Below are 21,058 nucleotides of genomic sequence, written 5' to 3'. Positions count from 1 at the left end.
AGAAAGAGAGATTTTGCTTGGAAACCAAGAGAGTTATTTGCAGCTCACAGCAGTATGCTTATTAAACTTCATATATAAATTAATAATAATAATCCAGGTATAATGTGAAGGATACCATTTTCATCTTAAGTCTCACAACATACAATTCCATTGTGCAGTTAAACTGTTTTGGAATCTTTATTAAATTCAAAAGGTCAGTTGAAATGCGTAGTTATTTACACACCCTCATAATACGGTTATTGAGGTAAAGGAATTAAATGTTGGTAGTCATCTACTACTAATTTAACAGTTAGAGAACTTTATTCATATTTATTATGCAGGAGACTGTTTGTAGTGTAAGAATTCCTTAAAGTTGGATTTTTAATTAGATATTTTGGTTAAACTATTATGGCAGGAGCAGTTGTATGAGAGATTACTTAGAAAGAACTTAAAATATTTTGATTAAACAATTTTATTTTCAAAATCGACGTTTCGAACTGTTAAAGTCCTTTCTCAAATAAATCTATAAGAAAGAAAAATTCATTTACATCAGACTTTGAGCATTTATTCATTTTAATAACTAACTATACATAAATTCATGATTACTGCTTATGTTTCAATATGACTTTCAGGACTCTCCTTTTTCTTTCCAAAGTCTCAATAATTAGGCGAAAGCGTGCAGAAAAATAAATAAATTTCTTTGAGAATTTTCAAATGAATAACCAAAATGAATTTAAAAAAAACCCCAAAGAACTTTTGCAAGCCATGCAAAATGCGAGCTTTCAATCAATAAATAATTTTCATAGGAAGAGAAAAAAGTCTAATTATGTTTTAAAACTTTAAATTGCTAATAACTCTTCTAATCCTTGAATGAAGTTTCAGATAATTTCGCACCCGTAAATCTGGAGATGAAACTTTGAATTCTCATACCTCCTAAACTTTTTATCTTATGATAACAGGTATAGAGGTATATGTAGAGCTTAGTTGGAGAAAGTTGTTATCTATTTGCAAAATGTCGTTTCTTTATTTTTTTTTCAGTGAATAAGAATTCCTTAAAGTGTGGCTTGTTTTCATTCCCTGTGATGAGATTATTTTGAGAAATCTCTCTTTTACCTCAAAGTTTTACCTTCTTATGCAAAAGTTCAAAACAATAAAACACCTCAAATATATTTTTTTTCTCACACACAACTGGAAAATATTGCTATATATAGATGGTGTGGAAAATAAGGAGGAGTTTTACAGATGTAGAAGCTTTAGATGCTGAAATTCTACTTATAGTGAGAAAGAAATGCGAGCTTAACACAAATTAATTACACTTTTTTGTGTTGCCTAGAGCTTGAAGGAGTAAAAGCAACAAAAACAACGAAAAAAAATGGGATTTATTCCCATTTATTCCCCGAGAATAAGGGCAAGTGAGAGAGAGTGTGAGAAGGGAAATATCTGGAAAGTGTTGTGTGCTATATATTTTTCGAGTGTTTTCTTCAAAAAGTACATTTTCTGTCCTGTTGAAAATTAATTCGAAAAGTACTGTGTGAGGAGATGGAAAAAGAAAGAAAGAAAGTATAGCAAAAGAGTGTTCTTTCAACCCTCTTGTATACGCTTTTCCTCGTTGCATCCATAGGAAAAGTTCCTAATGGATTTCCACTATGTAAGTTTACAACTTTGATTTTTCCTTTTTCTCAACAATAAAATGATTATTTTGATATGGAGAAAACACATTATATGCTCTTTTCGCATAATATTGTACATAATATATAACATAACTTGTTTGTGAAAATTTAACCATCCACTTTTGTTATGTACAACTTTACTATACATAGTTTATGTGAATTTATATATAATCTGTGGTCTTTTAGTTTTGTTTTTATTTTTCCAACTTCCCTCCTGCTAAATTTATTGTAACTTTCTGATGACTTTTTTTTCTGCAAAAAGTTAACTTCCATAAAAAAATGTTTGATTAACTGGGAAAATTCCATATATAGGTGCTTACAGTTTGGAATATTGCTTTTTATGAAAAAATTTTCGTATTTTTCCCAAAGTACTTGAAAAATAAAATCATTGACAAAGTTTTCGTGTACCATTTCAGGTAATCATACTAAAATAATCCTCGATGAACATTTATCGTTCATTTTCATATTTCAATATTGTGTTTACATACACAACATCATATACATAGTGGTGGCTATATAGCAGCATACACATAAAATTGCTATATATGTATATTTTTGTTGTATATCAGTGGATGAAATATATGTAGATAATATAAACTCGTCGCCATGTTTTCTCACAGTTTTCACGCAGACTCTGTGCAGTTTAAAAACGTGGAAGATGCATCATTTATTGATTTTCCCCCCAAATATAACACGAGGCTTTTCATCCCGAATCATCTCATTCATGGAAAACCTTCGTTGAGGGGGCGAAGAGTAAATTTTCTCGTCACGGCCGTACCTACCTGTGTCTTGCAACTTTTACTTAAGGTACGTAATTGTTTAGTTTTCTTCTTGTACAAAGTGTTCCAGTGTTTGTGGGGGAAAATGTGAAAATTTCCCTGACAATGGGTGAGAAAATGAGAAATATTTTGTGGAAAATTTCTACATGAAGGATTGAAAATGAAAATGCTTGTACACACATTTTGATGTATGAAAGGTTCAGTTGAAATCGACAGCTGTGCTTCATTCGGGTAGACACGATGTGCCACGCTTTTCCCCAGCTTTTCCAACTTTTCCTTCACTCTTCTCCTTCAACACTCACATGGGTAACCACTGCGCGTGCCCCCACGATGTTTCAGCCCCACTAAGTCCGCTAACAGATACATTACGTGTATAGGCTTACAACAACAGGCACTATGTGCTGCTGTGCTAGATGATTCCGTACGGTGGTTTTTCCATTGCAATCTCATCCCCCGTCACCCTCCGCCACCCCCCCAGCAAATCCCTCATACCGCGTGACACAACGTAAACCCGTGAATGTGTATGTATGTTTGTCTGTGTGTTTGTGTGTATGTGGAAAAATGATGTCTATTTCTATCCATCGTCAGTACGCAATCGTGCGTCGAGAACTCGGAAGAGACGCTCCTGTTCGGCAACGAATGTTCGTCTCAGATGCCAGAATGTTGGTGGTGTGCAATGGAATCGGGAAAATTTTCTCAACTAGTTCGCAAAATAGTGTTTGAACATTAGTTGGTTCGTTGTGGTGCACAGTGAACGTTTTAGTATATTTAAAACACACCAAATTTAAAAAGAAAAAGATCAAAAAAAAAAGGACAGTAACTGCAAAATATTTAAAGAGAGAGAAAAAGAACATACCTATGCTGAAGAAAAACATAAATCACATAAAATAAATATTTTTTCGGGCAGTGACAGTGACAGCCACAGTTCGCAATTGTTTGTTGTAAATTTGAGCACAAAAAAACTCACATTCAGAGCTTTCGAACTTGAAGGAGAAGATGAAAAAATAAATTCCTTGACTGTGAAATTTCGTACAATCTGGACTTTGAGGGACTTTCTCTAACAACACATAGCCACATCCAAGAAAAAAATCTCTGTTTCTGAAGTTTCTGGAAAATTGCGCAAAATTAATCACATTTTGATCCACCAGACAGAAGATTAAAAGAGAAATCAGTGAGTGAGAAAATTGATGGGGAAATTTAAGAGTTTTTTCTTTGTTGCTTCACCACGAACCGTATATGGAGACAAATTGCTCTGAATTCCTCTGTGGAATGGAATTTCTAAAATGGTATTAAATTAAATATCACAAACACACTCATTTTCATCGTGAATTAAAAAAAAAAACAAAACTTTTGTGGTTGAAAGTTGCAAAAAAGGGGTGAGAAAAAGGAAAAGTGAAAGGACAAAAGCAAAGGCAATAACTTTTTTTTTTAAATATTAATAAATTGAAATCATATTTTTTTAAATGAAAGAAATCGAAATGAAATAAATAATTAAGAAAGAAAAAATCACAAGTGATGCAAGAACAAACACTGTGAAGACTTTTCACACTCATTCAAAGAAAAGAAGAAAAACTGAATGAATCCAAAGTGGATTATAACGTGATATTTCGTGAGATGATTGTCAATCAATAAATGATTGTAATTCATGAATGAAATATGATTTATTTACGACGGAAGGTTCGTAACATTTTGCTCATTTTGATTAATCTTTTAAGCTCTCTTAAGGGAAATCTTTTTTTTTTTCTTTGCTTGTTTTGTTTGGGAAGAGGAAGCAAATTCCCAAGGACTTGTCTCACTGAAATAATATTAATCATCACTGATCTTTCTTAAGACTAAAAAGAAAATTTTGTAACTAAAATACTTGTCACAATACAATGTATTTTACGTTACCAAAAACCAGAAATATTTTGTGAAAATATCTAGTAGAAGAAGAGATAGATAGATACATTCTGTCAGCCACAATTCGCGCAAGCTATATGGGTATCAGTGCGGTAACACAAAACACCCAACATAATGGTAGGGTAGGATTTTCCGACGGCGACACATCTCACTCAGAGCTCTGTCTGACCGCAGGTGTTTGCTGTAAATTACTCCAAATTAAACACAACACCACCACTATATACTATCCACTTTTTTCTACATTATTCAAATTCTATATAAACATGAGATTTTGAAGAAATAGGAGTGAGATGAAAAAAAAAAAACGGAATGTTTAGACTGAAAGGATGAGCTTCCGTGGCAATTCACGAAACAAATTGGATGATTTTGTATCTTTGGTTATTAAGTGTGAAAAGGCCGTTTGCTCATTACTATTTTGAATTATCTCATTTTCGTCTGATGACTGATCGTAAAAATAGGAAAATTCACATAAAACCGTAAGAAAAGGCGTAAGAATTGAAGTGATGTAAAGCACAAGTAAAGAAAATAGGCGAGTGAAAAGATTAAAGAATTCTAGGTTCTAGCTAAGATTCTTTAGACCCTTTTGCTATGATTTATGTTGTTTCTAAAAAAAATCTAGATCCGTTACTATAGCCTGAGCTTTTCCGGATTTTACTTTTCATGTTTAATATTTGTTCAAAATTAACGAATAATGGTAAAAACAAATCTTACAAAGTCAGGCTTAGTGGCCTAGTCTGTCCATTTGGCCATATCCGGTTTCTTAGACCAAAATTAAGTTTTTTAATGTCAGATTTTTAAGATTTATAGCCTAACAGCCTGAATTGAGACTGAATGGGTTTTTGACCGATTTTTCGTTGCCTGAAGTCAGTCATATGCACTTTGATTTGAATTCTTTAAAAGGAAAAAGCTCCTTAAGACTTTAGCACTTAGATAGGAACGTGAAAACCGTAAAAATCGAGTTTATCACGGGAGTATTCTTTTTCTTAAAGACTTAAGCCTCAGTGAAGTTTTCCTCGATTTTCTTCTTAAAAAGCCTTCCAAATTCAAAAAAGAAAAGCTAGAGTTTTACTTGAAAAACTTAATCTTAAATTAAGAATTATCTAGCCGGACCTAGCTGTGAATTTCATTCTGACAAATGACAAAAAAATAAATCCATCCATTTCACATTAACTGACCCAATATTTACACATGACTTAATTGAAATATGATGCCTCAATTAAAACCCCGCATGCTTCAGAAGAGGAACTTTCTTCCTTTCAACCATGCTCTAATTATATTTTTTTCTCTCTGTATCTTTGCAGATCTACACAGCTTATATTTCATCATCTCTAATTCATATGTGATTTACTTAAACAAAATTTAAAAAAAAACGTGGTTTTTACTTTCACGAGTGTGGAGAGAAAAAAAGAATCTTCCAACACAAAGCATAAAAAACAAACGTGGTGCAAAAACATTTTAATTCCCTTAATTAAAACACCAATAATAAGACTTTATTTTTCAACTCAAACTAAACTATAACCTACGGATTAAATCTTCCCAAAGTGAAGAGCACACACATGTAATAAACGTAATATAATGGTTGTGTAAAAAAAAAAGAATAATAACAATTTTGTTTACTAATTATTATTCCTAAGAGGAATTATATATTTATTTATTAAAAGCTTCACTCACATGTTAAGAAATACATGACTGGTGTGTAAATGTTTTTTGAAGGGGGGCATTGTAAGAGGGTAAAGTATCTCGTATACCCCACGCGCGTATATGCAAAGGTAAAATAAACAGAAATTGTAATAATATTGTGAATTAATTTTACGTTCTCTCTCACACTAAACTCATGTCTAATATCTTAATATTTAATAAAAACATTAGACAATGCTAAAAGAAAAAAATGAAATGCTCAAAATAACCCCATTTTAAAAGAAAAGAAAATTAAATTAAAAAAATAAATAAAACTGTACATTAAAAAATCGTTCGATTTTAATCTCGAGTGGTTGTGAAAAATAATCTATATACATATAAATGAAAAGAACTCTTATTTGTTTTTTTTTAAATGAAAAGAGAATAAATAAAAGTGTAATTTGGAGTTGTGTATAATGAATTACCGTCCTCTTAATAATAATTGTGAATTTTATCAATAAAATAATTATAATTCAAAATAAAATTAAAAAGAAAGATAAACTAGTCAGTACACTGGGAAATGTACTTTTTTTGATGACAGCCTAGCAAAATTGCAGTAATAAAGTGACTTTTTATGTTGCTCAACACAACATCAAAGATCTCAAACACGCACGAACGATATAAAATTCGAGATTTTACTGCAAGAAGTGACATTGTGGACATTGCTTTAATCACAGTGCTTACTGTCACAAGGAAGTTGTTCTAAATCATCCAAATTTTCCAAGTTGATTTTCCTCCTGAATATACCTCCGCCCTCCACTTCCATCATAAACTATCCCCATTAATTGTTTTTCATAAAAACACTCCCCCACATATATATGCGACCTCCTTATAAAGAGAAGAAAAGTGACAAAATATCGTATATTATTCTCGTAGAGAATTTATGTAGAGAAAATTAACTTTGGGAAATTAAAGTCCATAAAAGAAAATCAATGTAAAAAATAATAAGTGTTTTATATAAATTATTTAATTTACCAAACTCTACCTATTTTTTGGCAAAACAGTAAAGAATTAAAAACAAAAAAAACTAAATCAACTTAAAATATAAATTAAAAAGTGAATAAAAAAAATGTGCCAAGTGGATACAGTAGTGTGTAAGGGTGAATTGAATGTACAAATAACATCAACATTGTCATTGGAATCATCATCCCTCTCCGCATCATTATCGCAACAATCAGCAGCTCCAATAAAAGCATCATTGTCGTCTTCATTACTTATTGCTGTAACAACTTCAGGCGAATAAATTGCTCATTTTGGATTAGGCGTTATGTCGGATGTGAGCGAGAGCTGGTGATGATACACTTTACGTGGAATTAGGGACTCTTCTCCGTTTTAAGGTAAAACTATCTTGAATCACCTCACCGTTCATTGTTATTTATCTTTTCCCCCTCATTCTTCCGTACGTCTACCTATCTTTCCTTCTCACGCACCTTCATCTCTTAAATCCACCTGGAATTTCATCCAAGTTTTCCTCTCAACATTATAGTGATTGTAGGTTTATGCTAAAAATTATGGGGAATTTGGTATTTATATGCGGTGAAGAAAACAACTTTGTCTTACCTTGTTATATTTTTTTTGCTCCAAATAGTATTTAATTTAATCTTGCACTAAAACTCTACACGAATAAAAGTCGTAAAGGACACTACTTTTTCCTATTCACTGTCATTTAATAAAAATAAATTTAATGTTCGTTTAATTTTGAAAGTATAAGGCTTCATTATATGATTATTTTACCTTTAAAACTTATTCTCAAAAATTTGAGAGTGACCATCTATGGTACGTACCATCAGATCCCATAACTTAAGGGATTTAACTTTTTCCCTCTGATGTTCCCATAATCTCCTGCTCAAAATCATCCTGACCACGTAATAAAAAGAGTTCCGTGAAATATATTTTCCCAAATTTCTTTTCTTCTTTCCTCTCCTCCCTTGACAAAGGAAATTAAATTTCAACTTATCTCACAATCCCATCGAGGATTAGAGAATTTTTTTCTTTTTTTTCTCGGTCTAGAGAGTATACGCATTTGAATGTCTCGCTGAATATCCCCCCTTCGTAATATTTTACATAATATTCCTACACACTTTTCTCCTGGTGCGGTTGTTTCCGCAAAATGCCATAAAACATCAATGAAAGCCCTCGGGAAGTTGGGGGAATGGAGGCAAGAGGGGAGGTTTCACTGTAAAACGTAAAAGTCCTCCATTTGGATAGAAGAGAAGGAGAAAGAGTGAGCGAGAGTGGTGCAATAGATGAAATTGTTAATGAGTTTCAAGAAGACAAACATAAGAAATACGTGGAGAAGTTTAGTAATGATGTAATATTGTAGCACAACGGAAATGGCAAACAAAACTCAAGACGTCAACCCACTCACATCCTTATCACACACCCCAAAACCAATTAATATAGTTAAAATGGTGCTTTTCACGTTTTTTTTCCTCCTTACTCACTCACCTCTATATGAGTAATTTTCAATCATCACCACATACATAAAAATTCATGCATACACCTCACAGAAAAGCTCATTCTTTTATTGGTTACATATACATCATTTTTGTATTCAATTTCTCAATGAGAAAACATGAACATGGTAAAAAAAAATTGTGTGGGAAGACTTGGTCAAGTTCCAAGTTCCATCGTATTGTTACTTATACACATAATATGGTATTAAGTGTTAAAGAAGATCTTATTGGGGTGCAAGAGTGAAATTCCCTACTCTTCCTTTTTTTGTGTGTTGTGTTACAACAAAAAAATCTACCTAATATCATATCCTTTCGAATGTACTGTGCACATAGTGTACATAGCATCCCCCATAATACTTTGTAGCTTCATTATTGATCTGAATAGCAAATATAAAAGTAATGAAATGGAAGTAACGCTCTTGTTGCAACATATACACACAGTAGAGTGGTTTATAAATAAACAGCGAATATAAATTGAGGATTTTCATTGGTCCGATACTATCAGAAATTGCTATTTAAGGCTCTATATGGAATTGAATCTTCCCACATCCCCGCAATGTGCTTGGTACTAAAGTCACCATCTCCATGTACATATATACATATGTACGTGGAAAATCATCCATCCCTCCCTCTCCCCAAATACCCACAGGTATTCCAAATGTTATAAGAAAATGTATATATACAGGATTATTCACAGAAAATTGCACCCGAAACTTATATCTCGCACAAATCATCTTTTTTTTTCTTCTCTCCAGAGAGAGAAATTAGCTGAAGAAATTGAGGTGAAGAAACCTAAAGGGAGATGATTTTGTGCTTCTCACTTTTACCATTTCACCATTACACATACATAGCACGTATAGATATATATTTATTAAAGCTCTATAAATAATTTTTCCAAGCAAAAATTCATTTTTTTTATGGAACAATACTCTAAACTATTCACATTTCCAGTGGCGTAGCTAGAAATCCATTCAAGGGGGTATTTTAACCCTTTGAGGATTTTGCTGGCCACCGTAGCCAATTCGATGTTTTAAAATTGTTAAAAAAAAAATGATTTGACTTATGATAAACTCTACATTTATAAGTGTAGGAAAGTTTAATTACTTCAAGTTCGACGAAAGAAAGTATAGAAAAATATTTTCTCTTTGAGAGAAAATTAAAGCCAGATTGAGGTTAGAAATATCGGATCCTCCAAGGGTTAATAAAAAGATTATTGTCCCTGTTTTGGGCAATTTTAACGTTTTCTGTTTCTTTTCTAACGTTTGATAAGATTCGTATTCAAAATGTTAAATGTTGCTTTTATAAATGTTTTTTAAACTTATTTTATTCAACATTCAACATTTCTTTTTTAACGTTTATCATTTTTTCTAACGTTTTGCACTTCTTTTCTCTTGTTTAAGATTTTTTTATTTCAAAAATGTACTTTAAAGCATCAAAACTGTTTTTAGATTCTTAAGGAAAAGTGCTCAATGCTTAAGACATCTAAAAACCTTTTTTGGTTACGCCACTGCACATTTCAAATATATCTAAATTATCTTCTCAACAAAAAAAATCACAAATTCATTGCTCTCGTTTCAGTGCAACGGGCGCGCCAAAAAAAAAATGCAAATCAATAACATATTCTGCACGCGAAATAAAATTTCTAATTCAATAAAACATCAAAGGATAGAAATGTCCATAAAGCTTTGCGGATGAGCATTGTTTCGTAAATAGCAAAATACGCTGGGAAAATGAAGTAATTTCAAAGGAAGTTTCTTCTACGCAAGTTTTTAGGAAAATTTCGTTAAAACTTTATGTAGTAGATTTAGCAGAAACTTAATGAAATTCCTAAAATATTTTTCATTGTCAGGAAAAATCTAATAAAATTTCCAATTGTTAGAGTGATTAATTGATTTTTGAATTGTCCACCAAGCTCGAGAAAATTAAACATTTAGTTCGTATAAAGAGAGATGTTAGAATTTTGAGGAAAACCATCATTTATTTGTGATGAATGGTATTCCGAAATCATATATAAAATCTCTAAATATGAGGAGAGCACACAAAATGTTCCCCTGGTGCAATTTTAATTGCAATCAACAATATCTATTTGTCTAAATGATGCACTCACGAATTTTCTATATATCGCCACACATACATAATACATAAATCATTGGAAGCAATATTAATTAGATGCAAAAGCAACAATATACATACAGCATCCACATAGCGTACTATATAATGCAGAGCAAAACTCCGCGAGACACAGTGAGTAGATGATTGAAAAAGTCATGTAAATGTAAAGGGAAATGAGTATGGTTGGATACTAAATATCGGAGTCATCAAGAAAAGACTACCACCTGTCGCTGTCAGTCTTGTATTTCTTAATTTTCTTCCACTGCGCGCACGGACCAATGAAAATATTCAAAAATTCTCACACTTTATATTTTAAGGCGCGAGAGAGGCAATTGTTAGAATACATAATATACTTTTTGCAAGAAATATAAATATAATTAGATCTCGCGTGTCTCATGTAAATGCAAAAATAAAAATATTCACTTTACAATAAATGTTTCAAGACCTTTTTATGCTTCTGATGTGGCGCACCAGTGTGTTGTACATATTTTGTGTATATAATTGAAAATGTGGAGTACGTGAAACTTTCTTGTTTAAACATTCCTGAAAGCTCTCTCGAGGGCAATGCAACAAAGTCCGTGGGTATACAAATGAGTTGATTTTCTCTCCTGTTCCTCGTTTTTTTTTCTCTCTAAGTACCTCTTGCGTGTATCTCTGCAAGAAAGGTGAAAATTCTTTAGTAACCATTAATGTTGTGCATAAAGGACCCCATTTTAATTCTCTCAATATGCATATAATAGCCCCATATATACTTCTAATTCAATTATCTATTTTGTGCGGAGCATTAAAAGGCGTTTGGCTGGCGGCCAAATAAATGAGACGTGCGATCGTGAGACAAATCTCACCAGAGTTGATATGTGTAGTAACTCCATAATTACATTCACAAATCAACCAAAAGAACAAACTAAAATTTGTGAAGTTAAAAAAAAAAACAAATATAAATGAAATTGTGTGGGCTAAAAAGGAGACAAGATTGTGATGAAAAAAAAAAGAAGTCTGATTTGAGAGATGATCCATTTTTTATAATTATTATTTTCTTAGAGACGGCACGTGCTGGTATTATACCATGAGATATTTACCTAAATGTCTTTGAATGCGAATATTGATGGGAATTTTGTGTAGACATGAGGTTTGAAAACAGATTAAAACATCAAGGATTTCCCGAAAAAAAAAGTAATAAACAAACAAAAATAATTAGAAGGGTTCTGAACGTTATATACATACATAGGTATACAAATAAGGGTAAAATAATTCATTGAATTTGGCACAGGCAATTAGAATTGAGATCTGAGAGAATCTATTTTGCATGAAGCTTCTTTGAACCATTCAAATAATCAATTTATTTTTTAATTTAAATTAAACGGTCGATTCTGTCAAAAATCTTTTCTTTTTTTTTAAATTTCTCAATGATTGAAATTTCAAGGCTTTCTTGGTGGCTAAATACGACCCATTATTCACAGAATACGAAAAATCTTACAACTCCCGAATTGTAAGGAAAGAATTGTAAAAGATTTTTGACAAAAAATTTGAGATTTCGGTCAAACTGCGAAAGAACAACCCAAATCAGTGCTCATCAGCATGTGCTGAAATGTCGTTGCTGATTGGAACATACACGAGAGAGAAGTATGTCTTAATCTTCGCATATGGGCGCACTCTGACTCATTTTGCGCCAAAAGCAAGAAAAAAAGCATATCGTTTAGGATTTATGATTCACTTTCTCAGTCCATTCATGAGCTTTTAAGCATCCAACCATGTTCCACATTGATCACCCACTTGCTACGCCCGCGTGAAAAAAAAGAAATCAAGCATTTGGATCACGTAAGGAGGAAACTCAATTAAATAAGGCTTTTTGTGGAGGGAGAGGGGGCTGCCAACCTGCAAAAGTAGTGCGATCATGCACGTGTTGCAGTTGTGCAAAAAAAAAACGAGCTCTTGGACAGAAATTGATTTGAGATGGAACGCTTTCTTGTGGTGTTGGCGATTCAGCACTACTAGGAGAACCAATCTACCGATTCATAAGCTAAATGTTGAGGAACTGACATGAGTAAATGTGAGCAATTTGAGGAATTTTGTTTTAGTTACAAAATCACTTTAAGTCATCAAAATAAATTCTGAATGAGTGCCAAATGGTGTCGTCATTTGACATAAAGTGAGATTCATTATTATGTACATTTTTTTGCTGTAAATGTATTTTCGTATTAGTATCTCTTATATTCGGTGTCCTCTATTCTTACCGCGCGCGCGAAAAAAAAAGTCTCTTTTCTCGTCTTTTTTTTTCTCTTAGATATTTAAATTTTGTCCCTCTGTTGTTAAGTCGCGTTCTCATCTCTCAGTAATGTTTTGCCTTCATTTTATTTTAAACGACATTTTAAGAGGAAAATCTTTTATTTTATATTCTAACATTCACCAAACATTGTCATTACATTTATACAGACAGAGTAGCAATAAAATAAAGGGTACTAAAAAATCGTTTTTTTTTTTAATTTCGTATTTAGGGAATTATTTAAAGATTTTTTGTAGTAAGAATAAAATTGTATATAACATTTTAAAGATTGTTTTTATGAATTACAAACAAAAGTTTTATTTCAAAATTGTCTAGAACAGTCAATTCTAAACCAAAATTCTTGAAATTTCGTGTAAGAAGTTCTAAAATTCTTCCTTTAACCGAATCAATTTGACTTATATAAAAATTAAAATTTCCTAAAACATTTTTATGAGCTCAAAATCAAAAAGAAAAAATTCCAGTTATATTTTAAATATAGTACAAAATGGATAAATCTGGTTTAAAAGGAAGTAATTAAATCCTTTTTTTTTGTCAATATAAAATTTTAATTTACTATTTTATTTATATAATATTTCATTAAAATTCATTAATTGCATACAAAAAACTTCCAATATTGAATTTCTGTAATAGAGAATTTTCAGTTATCATTCATTATTTTTTTTATTTCATATTTCTGTAATTTCAATGAAATCTCAGAATTCATGGGAAACATGAGGAAAATTTCGGGGAATTATTCAAAATTATGCGTACAGCATGTGATTGAAGAATCAAAATTTCCCCAATATAATTAAATAGATACGTATCTATGGGTTAATATTGCTATATGCCTTTATTTAATTTATTGTGTAAGATATTAAAACAATTTTGGGCTAACAGAGAGGGTAAGATTTTATGTTAGGTTGTTGCAATTTATGACCCAAGAGTAATTAATTTGTCTCCATAACTTAATCAACCTTCTAACTCTCTCTATACATAACCATTGGGGTGAATGGGGCGCCTTATGAGCATTCTGATGGCATTTAAGTTTCTCCACGTGCTCAAAATTGATATGAGAAATTTTGCAGAAAAGGAACGACATTCTATTTCGGCCTCAACATGGTGAAATTAGGAAAAATCAAATAAATCCATGAGCACAATAAAATGCAAGTACATATAGTCAAGTTGCTACAGCCACATGTCCATATAAATATCAATATATACATCACCGCCACTTTTACACGCATATTATAATGTCATTTTATTACACTTCTAATATTATGTACACATGGCTATATATTTGGGATTCTCTCAATATGTACATTATGTATCTAACATTTATTATATGTAATGCGTCTCTATGTACACAATGTCATTCTGTCTGGCGTTTTAAAGTCAAATGGAATGGGACGAACGAAAAGACAGAAAAAAAACCTTGGCACCGCCGCAACATTAAAAAAAATATAGATGAACTTGAAACATATCTAGTTTTTCTTTTAATTTTCACGAAAAAGAAATTAATCTCACATTTTTTTCTGGCATGGAAATTTTTCTAAAAACCCCCCTCAAAACACAATAGAAAAGTGGAGACTTATATTTTTATTTGACAAAAAAAAACGAAACCACAAACTCGCCCACAGATTTTTCTTTTCTTTTATTAAAGAAAAAAATGTTATAGAGATATTTTTCTTTTAGACAAGAAAAAACCATCACCACGCGATAATACATTTATAGCAATCTATTAGATGCTAATTAATTTATTTCTGTGGAATCTGACGCGCCTCCTAACAAATTAAACCTTAAGATTTGCGGAGAAATGTTGATAGGAAAAAAAAGTTAAATAAATGTGGGTGGGAAAATTCATTAGTAAAAATAAATATGCTGGTATTCTCTCAACGCTATCGTTTGGTGAAGGGGTAAATAAATTAGAAGAAAGAGACTCATAATTTTCATTCACGCACTGTCTCTGACATTTATACGGAGAAAACTTGCTGGTTTTCTCTTCTTTTTAGATGTTAAGCTATATAATTGTAATATATTAAGTATATCGTTGTGCACTGAAACTCATAATAAGGGATGGTTGAATAATTTTGGAATTTCGAGAAATTTTAAACGAGCTTTTCAAGTCAATTGTGCTTTGATTGTTGTTAAATGACGAAACATTGATTGATTGGAATTTAGTATTTTACTCGAGAAAAGTAGGAAAAGACAGTCAAGGAAAGAAATTAAATTAATACGGAAATATCTCTAAAAATAGTTAATTTTTTCTTGACTGCCTTTTTCGAGTTTTCCAGTCTACAAAATTTTCTACGGCTGTAAAAATTACCCGAAGATTTTAATATTTTAACTTTCGAAAAAAAAATTTTTGTAATCATAAAAAAAAGTTTTTGAAGTTTTCACATTTTTGTTATTTTTTTCCTGTTGAGTTTCTAAAATTGCTCAATACTATTCTTTGTTACAAAATACTTCCAGAGCATCAAACTCTCTAAATTGGTCTTTATGGAGAAAAGGATTCTAGACAAAAAAATATATCCAAATCGTACAGAAATTCCTCTAAATTTTCATGTGATTGATAAAATCTCAAACCAAAATTCTATTAGATAAAAAAAACAAAAAGAAAACGCCTCGTGGCACATTTCTTCTGGCAATGTCACTTTTTCTTCGATGAATGTTGATAAAATTAGAAAATGCAATTAAATGCGTAACATGCAATCCACATAGCATTACTCATAAATAAGAAAATAGTCTAAGAATCTTGGTTTGATGCCACGGAGACAAATAAATTGAATTGAATTAAATTCATTGTTTGTCGCGACGAAAGAAACACTATATAGTACAAAAATAAGTTCATTTTCCTCATATTGATAGTTTTTGCCAAAATTTAAACTTTTTTTTTGTTAAAATTAATTCATCATTCATTTAATTGGGGGAAAATTTGAATTAATGAATTTTCTTTTTTCAATTTCTCCTTCCAGATATCGTATTCAATCTGCTGATACTCTAATGTCACATTTTTGCTGTAGTCTCGAATCAACGTGAATCTACTGTACATAGCAAAAAGATATGGCAGCTGTAAATTCTGTAAGTAACAATTCTCTCTAAACTCAATTGCATTTTGCATTATATACAACAATCCTCCTCGTGTGTGCATTTTATTTTTATTAACATGACAGAGGGAAATATCTTTTGTTAAAATGTGAATTTCAACCACAGTACGTACTATTAAATTTCTCTTTTGAATTCTTTTCTTGAAAATCTCACTCAGAGACTTTCAAAAAGTTATTGACCTAAATTTTTGTGTGGAAAAAAACAATATGCTCGTTAGCCAGGGGGTGGAGAAATATGTTGCAGCATATACCCCATAATTTGATAAAGATTTCTTCTTCATACGAAATTGATTAATTTTTTTTTCGTTCAAATTCATTTTCCGAGTTTTCGATTAAAGAAAAACAACGTGCAAAAAAGAAACTTTCTGAACACGACAGTCCATTTTTATTTTATGATCCATACTACATACATATATATGTTGCTGCTAAGGGAGGGTGAGCTTTTGGTGTAGAAAAAAAAGCTTGCGTATAGAAATCACTCTCTACAGAGTAATATTTCCATAAGAAGATTACTCCACTTTCCACTCGATGCTGTGTGGTTCAGGGAGAAATTTTCCCATTTTCACATGAAATATATTAAATGTTATAAAAGAAAACTTTCCATTTCATGCATCACTGATTTTCCGCATGTATGCGTACGCGAATATGTCGTGTGGTGTATAAGGATGGTTTCATTTTGCCTTCATGCCAAAAATATCCAAGAGAAGACTAGTAGCATAAAATAAATATTAAGTGTTGCGTCGACGTCCACATACACCTGTTTTATCAATAAATCACCAACATACTACTCATAAATTCCATATCTGTTAATTTTTTCCCCTCATATACTCCTCTGGCCTACCATTCTATGCTTTTGTTCTCATATATTGCTATATACATATGTATACTGTTAATTGACACCATCAACATTTATATCCTTTTATGATATTCATCCGCACAAACTTCATGTGCAATAATTACGGTGATTTTTTTCTTCATCAATGTGTACACACATAAAATTTTAATTGGGAAATACGTCATTAGCACATATACAGCATAAATTTTATATCCAAACGTTATAAATACATCAACCCAACATAGAAGGACTTTTGAACGGCAATAGGTAGATTGAATATGTATGTACACATAAATGCAGCAAAACCACAATATATTTTTATTGTGTCACCTGCATTTTCTCACTCAAACAATATACCTACCTATGCAGCGCATATTTTCCATCTCCACACCCCACATAATTAATTAATTTGAAAAAAATGTTTATTGTTAAAAATTCCTAATTATTTACTCATTGAATTTAAAATAAAATAAAAAACTTTCAGGCTTAACTTTAAGCAAAAATTCATGAAAAAATTGCAAAGAAAATTCCTTCGCCATCCAGCAGTTGTTGAAAAATGAAAAAAAAAATTGCGAAGAAGATTATGGAGAACATGCTTGAGGAAATATTTAAATTTCACTGAAGTAGCATTAAGGAATTTGTTTATTGATTCAAAATGAGGTTTTTCGCACTCTACGGGGTGGCTTTTGCTTACTTTTGGCTACCATATTATACAACACTCTTCCCCATCCCCCTCCCGCCACAGCATTCTATTTACAATTAGCATTTTTATTTGCAAACGACATTTACACAGTATCCTACACCTTCGTGTTTTGCTTAACTTCTCCCAAGAAAGCGACTACATTACGTGGAGAAATGAAGTAGATATATACCGTGGGGAAACTGTTAAAGTGAGAAAATCAAAGAAAAACAAGATAAAGCTGGAAAATCTGAATGTGGTAAAAAAAAAAGAAAAGAAATGTATCTTAAGAGTCTTAAAACCATTCGAACCCCCGACCTTTTACCACATGTAGTAGAGACAATAAAAGGAAAAGAATTTACAAAAAGACAATTGACGAGGAAATCAGGCCAGAAACATAGACGAATAAAATGGTCAAGTAATAACGATCTACATAATTAATTTTATATGCTGTGATACAAAGTTTTACACGGCGTGTCAGTCAATTGGGCATTTCGTGGTGCAGTTGTGGTAAATCGTCGCGTTTCTGATGCAAATCTCACGTCTAGCTTGTTTTTTTTTCATTCCTTTTTCCCCTTATTGCCATTTTATACCGTGTTACAAATATATATGGGTAATTATTTAGGTATCGTGCATGTAACATTAGCATAAAGATGGGCACACACAGGTCCATACACCACCGATAAAGTAGGGCACCCAAGAAGACTAATTAGAATTGAAAATTTCACGATGAAAGCAAAAATAATAATGCACCACGCGAGTTCTTCTCACTTTAAATTGTTACTTAATTTATAAATTATATAGGACAAAAATATCAAACATTAAGACATGATGCTTTTAATTGTGGAAATCGCATTTTCAGAAAATATTTTCCTCATCAGTGACGTAGTTAGGGGCGATGACTTAACATCCAAAAAGTTCAAACAATTTAATTTGTTCTTCTCATTTTTCTTGAGAGGCTTAAAAATTATTTCCAGGGTAAAACTTACAGAAAAAAAGGAATTAAAAAAAGGATTTTTGAATGTCTTAAAAGAAATGTCAAACGTTAGAAAATAAAAGTTTATATCACAAAAAACAAATCAGTGTTAGTGTTATAAACGAAACGTCAGACGTTAAAAAAATATCGTTAGACATTTAAAACAAAGCGTCAAACGCCATTAAATATAAAGGTTAGAAAGAAAATGTCAAACGTTAAAAGGCAGCATGTATCTGAAAAAAAAACATGTAAAAAAATGTTAAACGTTTGAAATGAAAAGTCAGACTTTAGAGCACGAATTTCAAATATCAGAAAAGGAAAGTCAAATGATACCTACAATTTTTACACATTAAGAATCACAGCTAAAAATGATTCTTTCCTACATAATACCCTATTAAATTGATTTCTGACTACGCCCCTGTCATATAATAAAAAAACGAGACAAATTGTAAAATTCCTCATTTTATTCTTTTAATTTTTTTTTGTAATTAAGAGGTACAATTTATTGTTAGGTCACAAATTACTCAATAAAATGTAGACTCTACGGTAGAATGTATAAAATGTACAAGAGCGCTAAAAGGAATTATATATAACTGGTGAAAGGTAATACAAGAATTTTTTGAGAAAGATTGAAACCAAGATGGGTTTTCTTCTTGAGATACACTCTGGAATACTTGTTCTCATAGGAGAATTTGTAAAGAAAAGTGTTTATAAATCTTTCAAGAACGTTTGTTTACCGTCTTAATAAATGGCTTCACATTCCTTATATTGTATGTAAGTACTCGCCTCTCTCACCCCGTCCGCGTTCATTGGCATAGTTCAATAAATCTTCGAGAGAATGCACAAAATTCATACGAAAAGAAACACCTTAAGGGTGGAGTTGCCATTTTTGACCTACCACAATTGGAAAGGGGATGTGTGAGTGCAGCTAAAACTATATTCTATATAGTTTATCAATGAAGAATCTTGAAATGATTGGAAAGCAAGAAAAATTTAAGATAAAAAATCATTGGAATTTTTTTGTGTTGAAAAAATAAATAAATAAGATGCCAATAAAAGTTACCTAATTTATTATAAAACCCCAAAATGTCACCACATTTCCATTTGAAACTTTACAATATTATATGTATTAACATGCATAAAAGACATGTGGTTTGTATATATGAAAGAAATATCACGCGCAATGCTTTGATGTACGTACACACCACAGCACAGTGCCACTTTGACCATTTTGCTCGTATTTGCATGTTCTAAGTATTATCCTCCTAAGACGCTAAATATGTCCCAAGGGAATGTTATTTGTAAAGTGTATAAATGTAATCGAAATGGTCATGGACCATGTCACATTGCAATCAACTTTTAACTCGCTCTCTTATACAGTAGATGAGCGCATGTTGTGACTACACCACTTTCATTTCTATGTCGCTTCTTTTGCCGTCTTGTGAGACATCTGTGGTGTCCTTTGAAATTGAACTTATATTATTCACGACACGACATGAGACAGTCGCTCTTTTCCCTCGCACGTCTCACGGTGTTTGTTGTGTATGACCAAACCGTCAGAGCGGATAATTTATATTGTAAATTATTGCTAGAGTAGTACAACAATAGGAAAAAAGGAGAAGGAGTTGAGTTTTTCTTGCTTTCCTATTTACAACGTTTTTTGCGCCTCTTCTTTGCAATGCATTTTTTATAAGACACGCGTCAAATGAACTGATGAAGAATTTAGGAAATACATATAAAAGATTAAAAATTCCTAATGTACACACAGTACCTTATATACCTCTCGTCTTACCGTCAAACGGAGAAATTTTGAATAGCTTCATCTACGTTCTTTTTTTATGGTTCCTGAAGTTAATAAATTTATTAAACATGCTAAACTTTTCGATAGTTTAATAGTCATCATTAAATTTGTTTTATTAATTCTCTATTAAACTAATTGAAAAGCTCCAATGAATTTTTATAAAAAGCTCCTAATTACTTCAATGGACGGTATAAAAAAATTATGTATTAAGGCACATTATTTTTAAATATCTTGTGTTAATTTAAATACTTAAAAGGGCACCCTGCTTAGGGGGGGATGTGAAATAATATATAAGAGGATAAGAAGGAAAGACTTTCCATCTCGTCTCCTCCTAAATATATCTCCTTTTCCTCGCATATTAATACACAACAAGCGACCCATACATAAGGCATCTTTCCACGTTATAAGATGTATGTTGTATACCATATACTATATTACATTATATAAATCACATTTAATTTACGATTAAAAGACGACGGAGAAATCTCTACGAAAATTGTGAGTTTTATATTCCCATTTAGTTACCCTTTCTCGATGTAATTCCTTGCTATATATATATACGATATATATTCACAGCTTGAATGTTACATTTTCCTTATACACTCTGTACGCTTACATAGCATATCTAGGAAAGTTGAATTGTCATCCCTTTTATACCGAAACTATACATACTTACATATAAATGGGAAATGGGTATAGAGGGTAATAAAAATGGAGGGAATGTATTTAAAAGGCTGTTTAGCTGTACCAAAGGCACCCTCTTTTGCAAAACTTAATGCATTCATGAAAATATTTTAAGAAATTTTCAATTCAATATTCTCAAAAGCT

At 31.6% G+C, this 21,058-nt stretch overlaps 1 protein-coding gene across 6 annotated transcripts in view; it reads left to right on the top strand.

The window, feature by feature from the left end:
- The first annotated feature begins 2,371 nt into the window (after positions 1–2,371).
- Positions 2,372–21,058, top strand: part of LOC129787937 (uncharacterized) — a 63,574-nt gene continuing 44,887 nt past the window's right edge. For 3 of the 6 annotated variants that reach the window (XM_055823804.1, XM_055823800.1, XM_055823805.1), the window contains exons 1-3: positions 3,019–3,714; positions 5,629–7,341; positions 15,808–15,913. In XM_055823804.1, the coding sequence (XP_055679779.1) occupies positions 15,896–15,913 (18 nt within the window). In that variant the 5' untranslated portion in view covers positions 3,019–3,714; positions 5,629–7,341; positions 15,808–15,895. Of the gene's footprint in view, positions 2,457–2,871; positions 4,106–5,628; positions 7,342–15,807; positions 15,914–21,058 lie in introns of those variants that run through there. The other 3 variants (XM_055823803.1, XM_055823802.1, XM_055823801.1) reach the window with 3 other exon arrangements.

Source organism: Lutzomyia longipalpis, chromosome 1 (genome assembly GCF_024334085.1).
Source record: "Lutzomyia longipalpis isolate SR_M1_2022 chromosome 1, ASM2433408v1".
Lineage (NCBI taxonomy): Eukaryota > Metazoa > Arthropoda > Insecta > Diptera > Psychodidae > Lutzomyia > Lutzomyia longipalpis.
The sequence above is the reverse complement of the archived record's forward strand: the minus strand, read 5'-3'. Positions and strand labels throughout refer to the sequence as shown.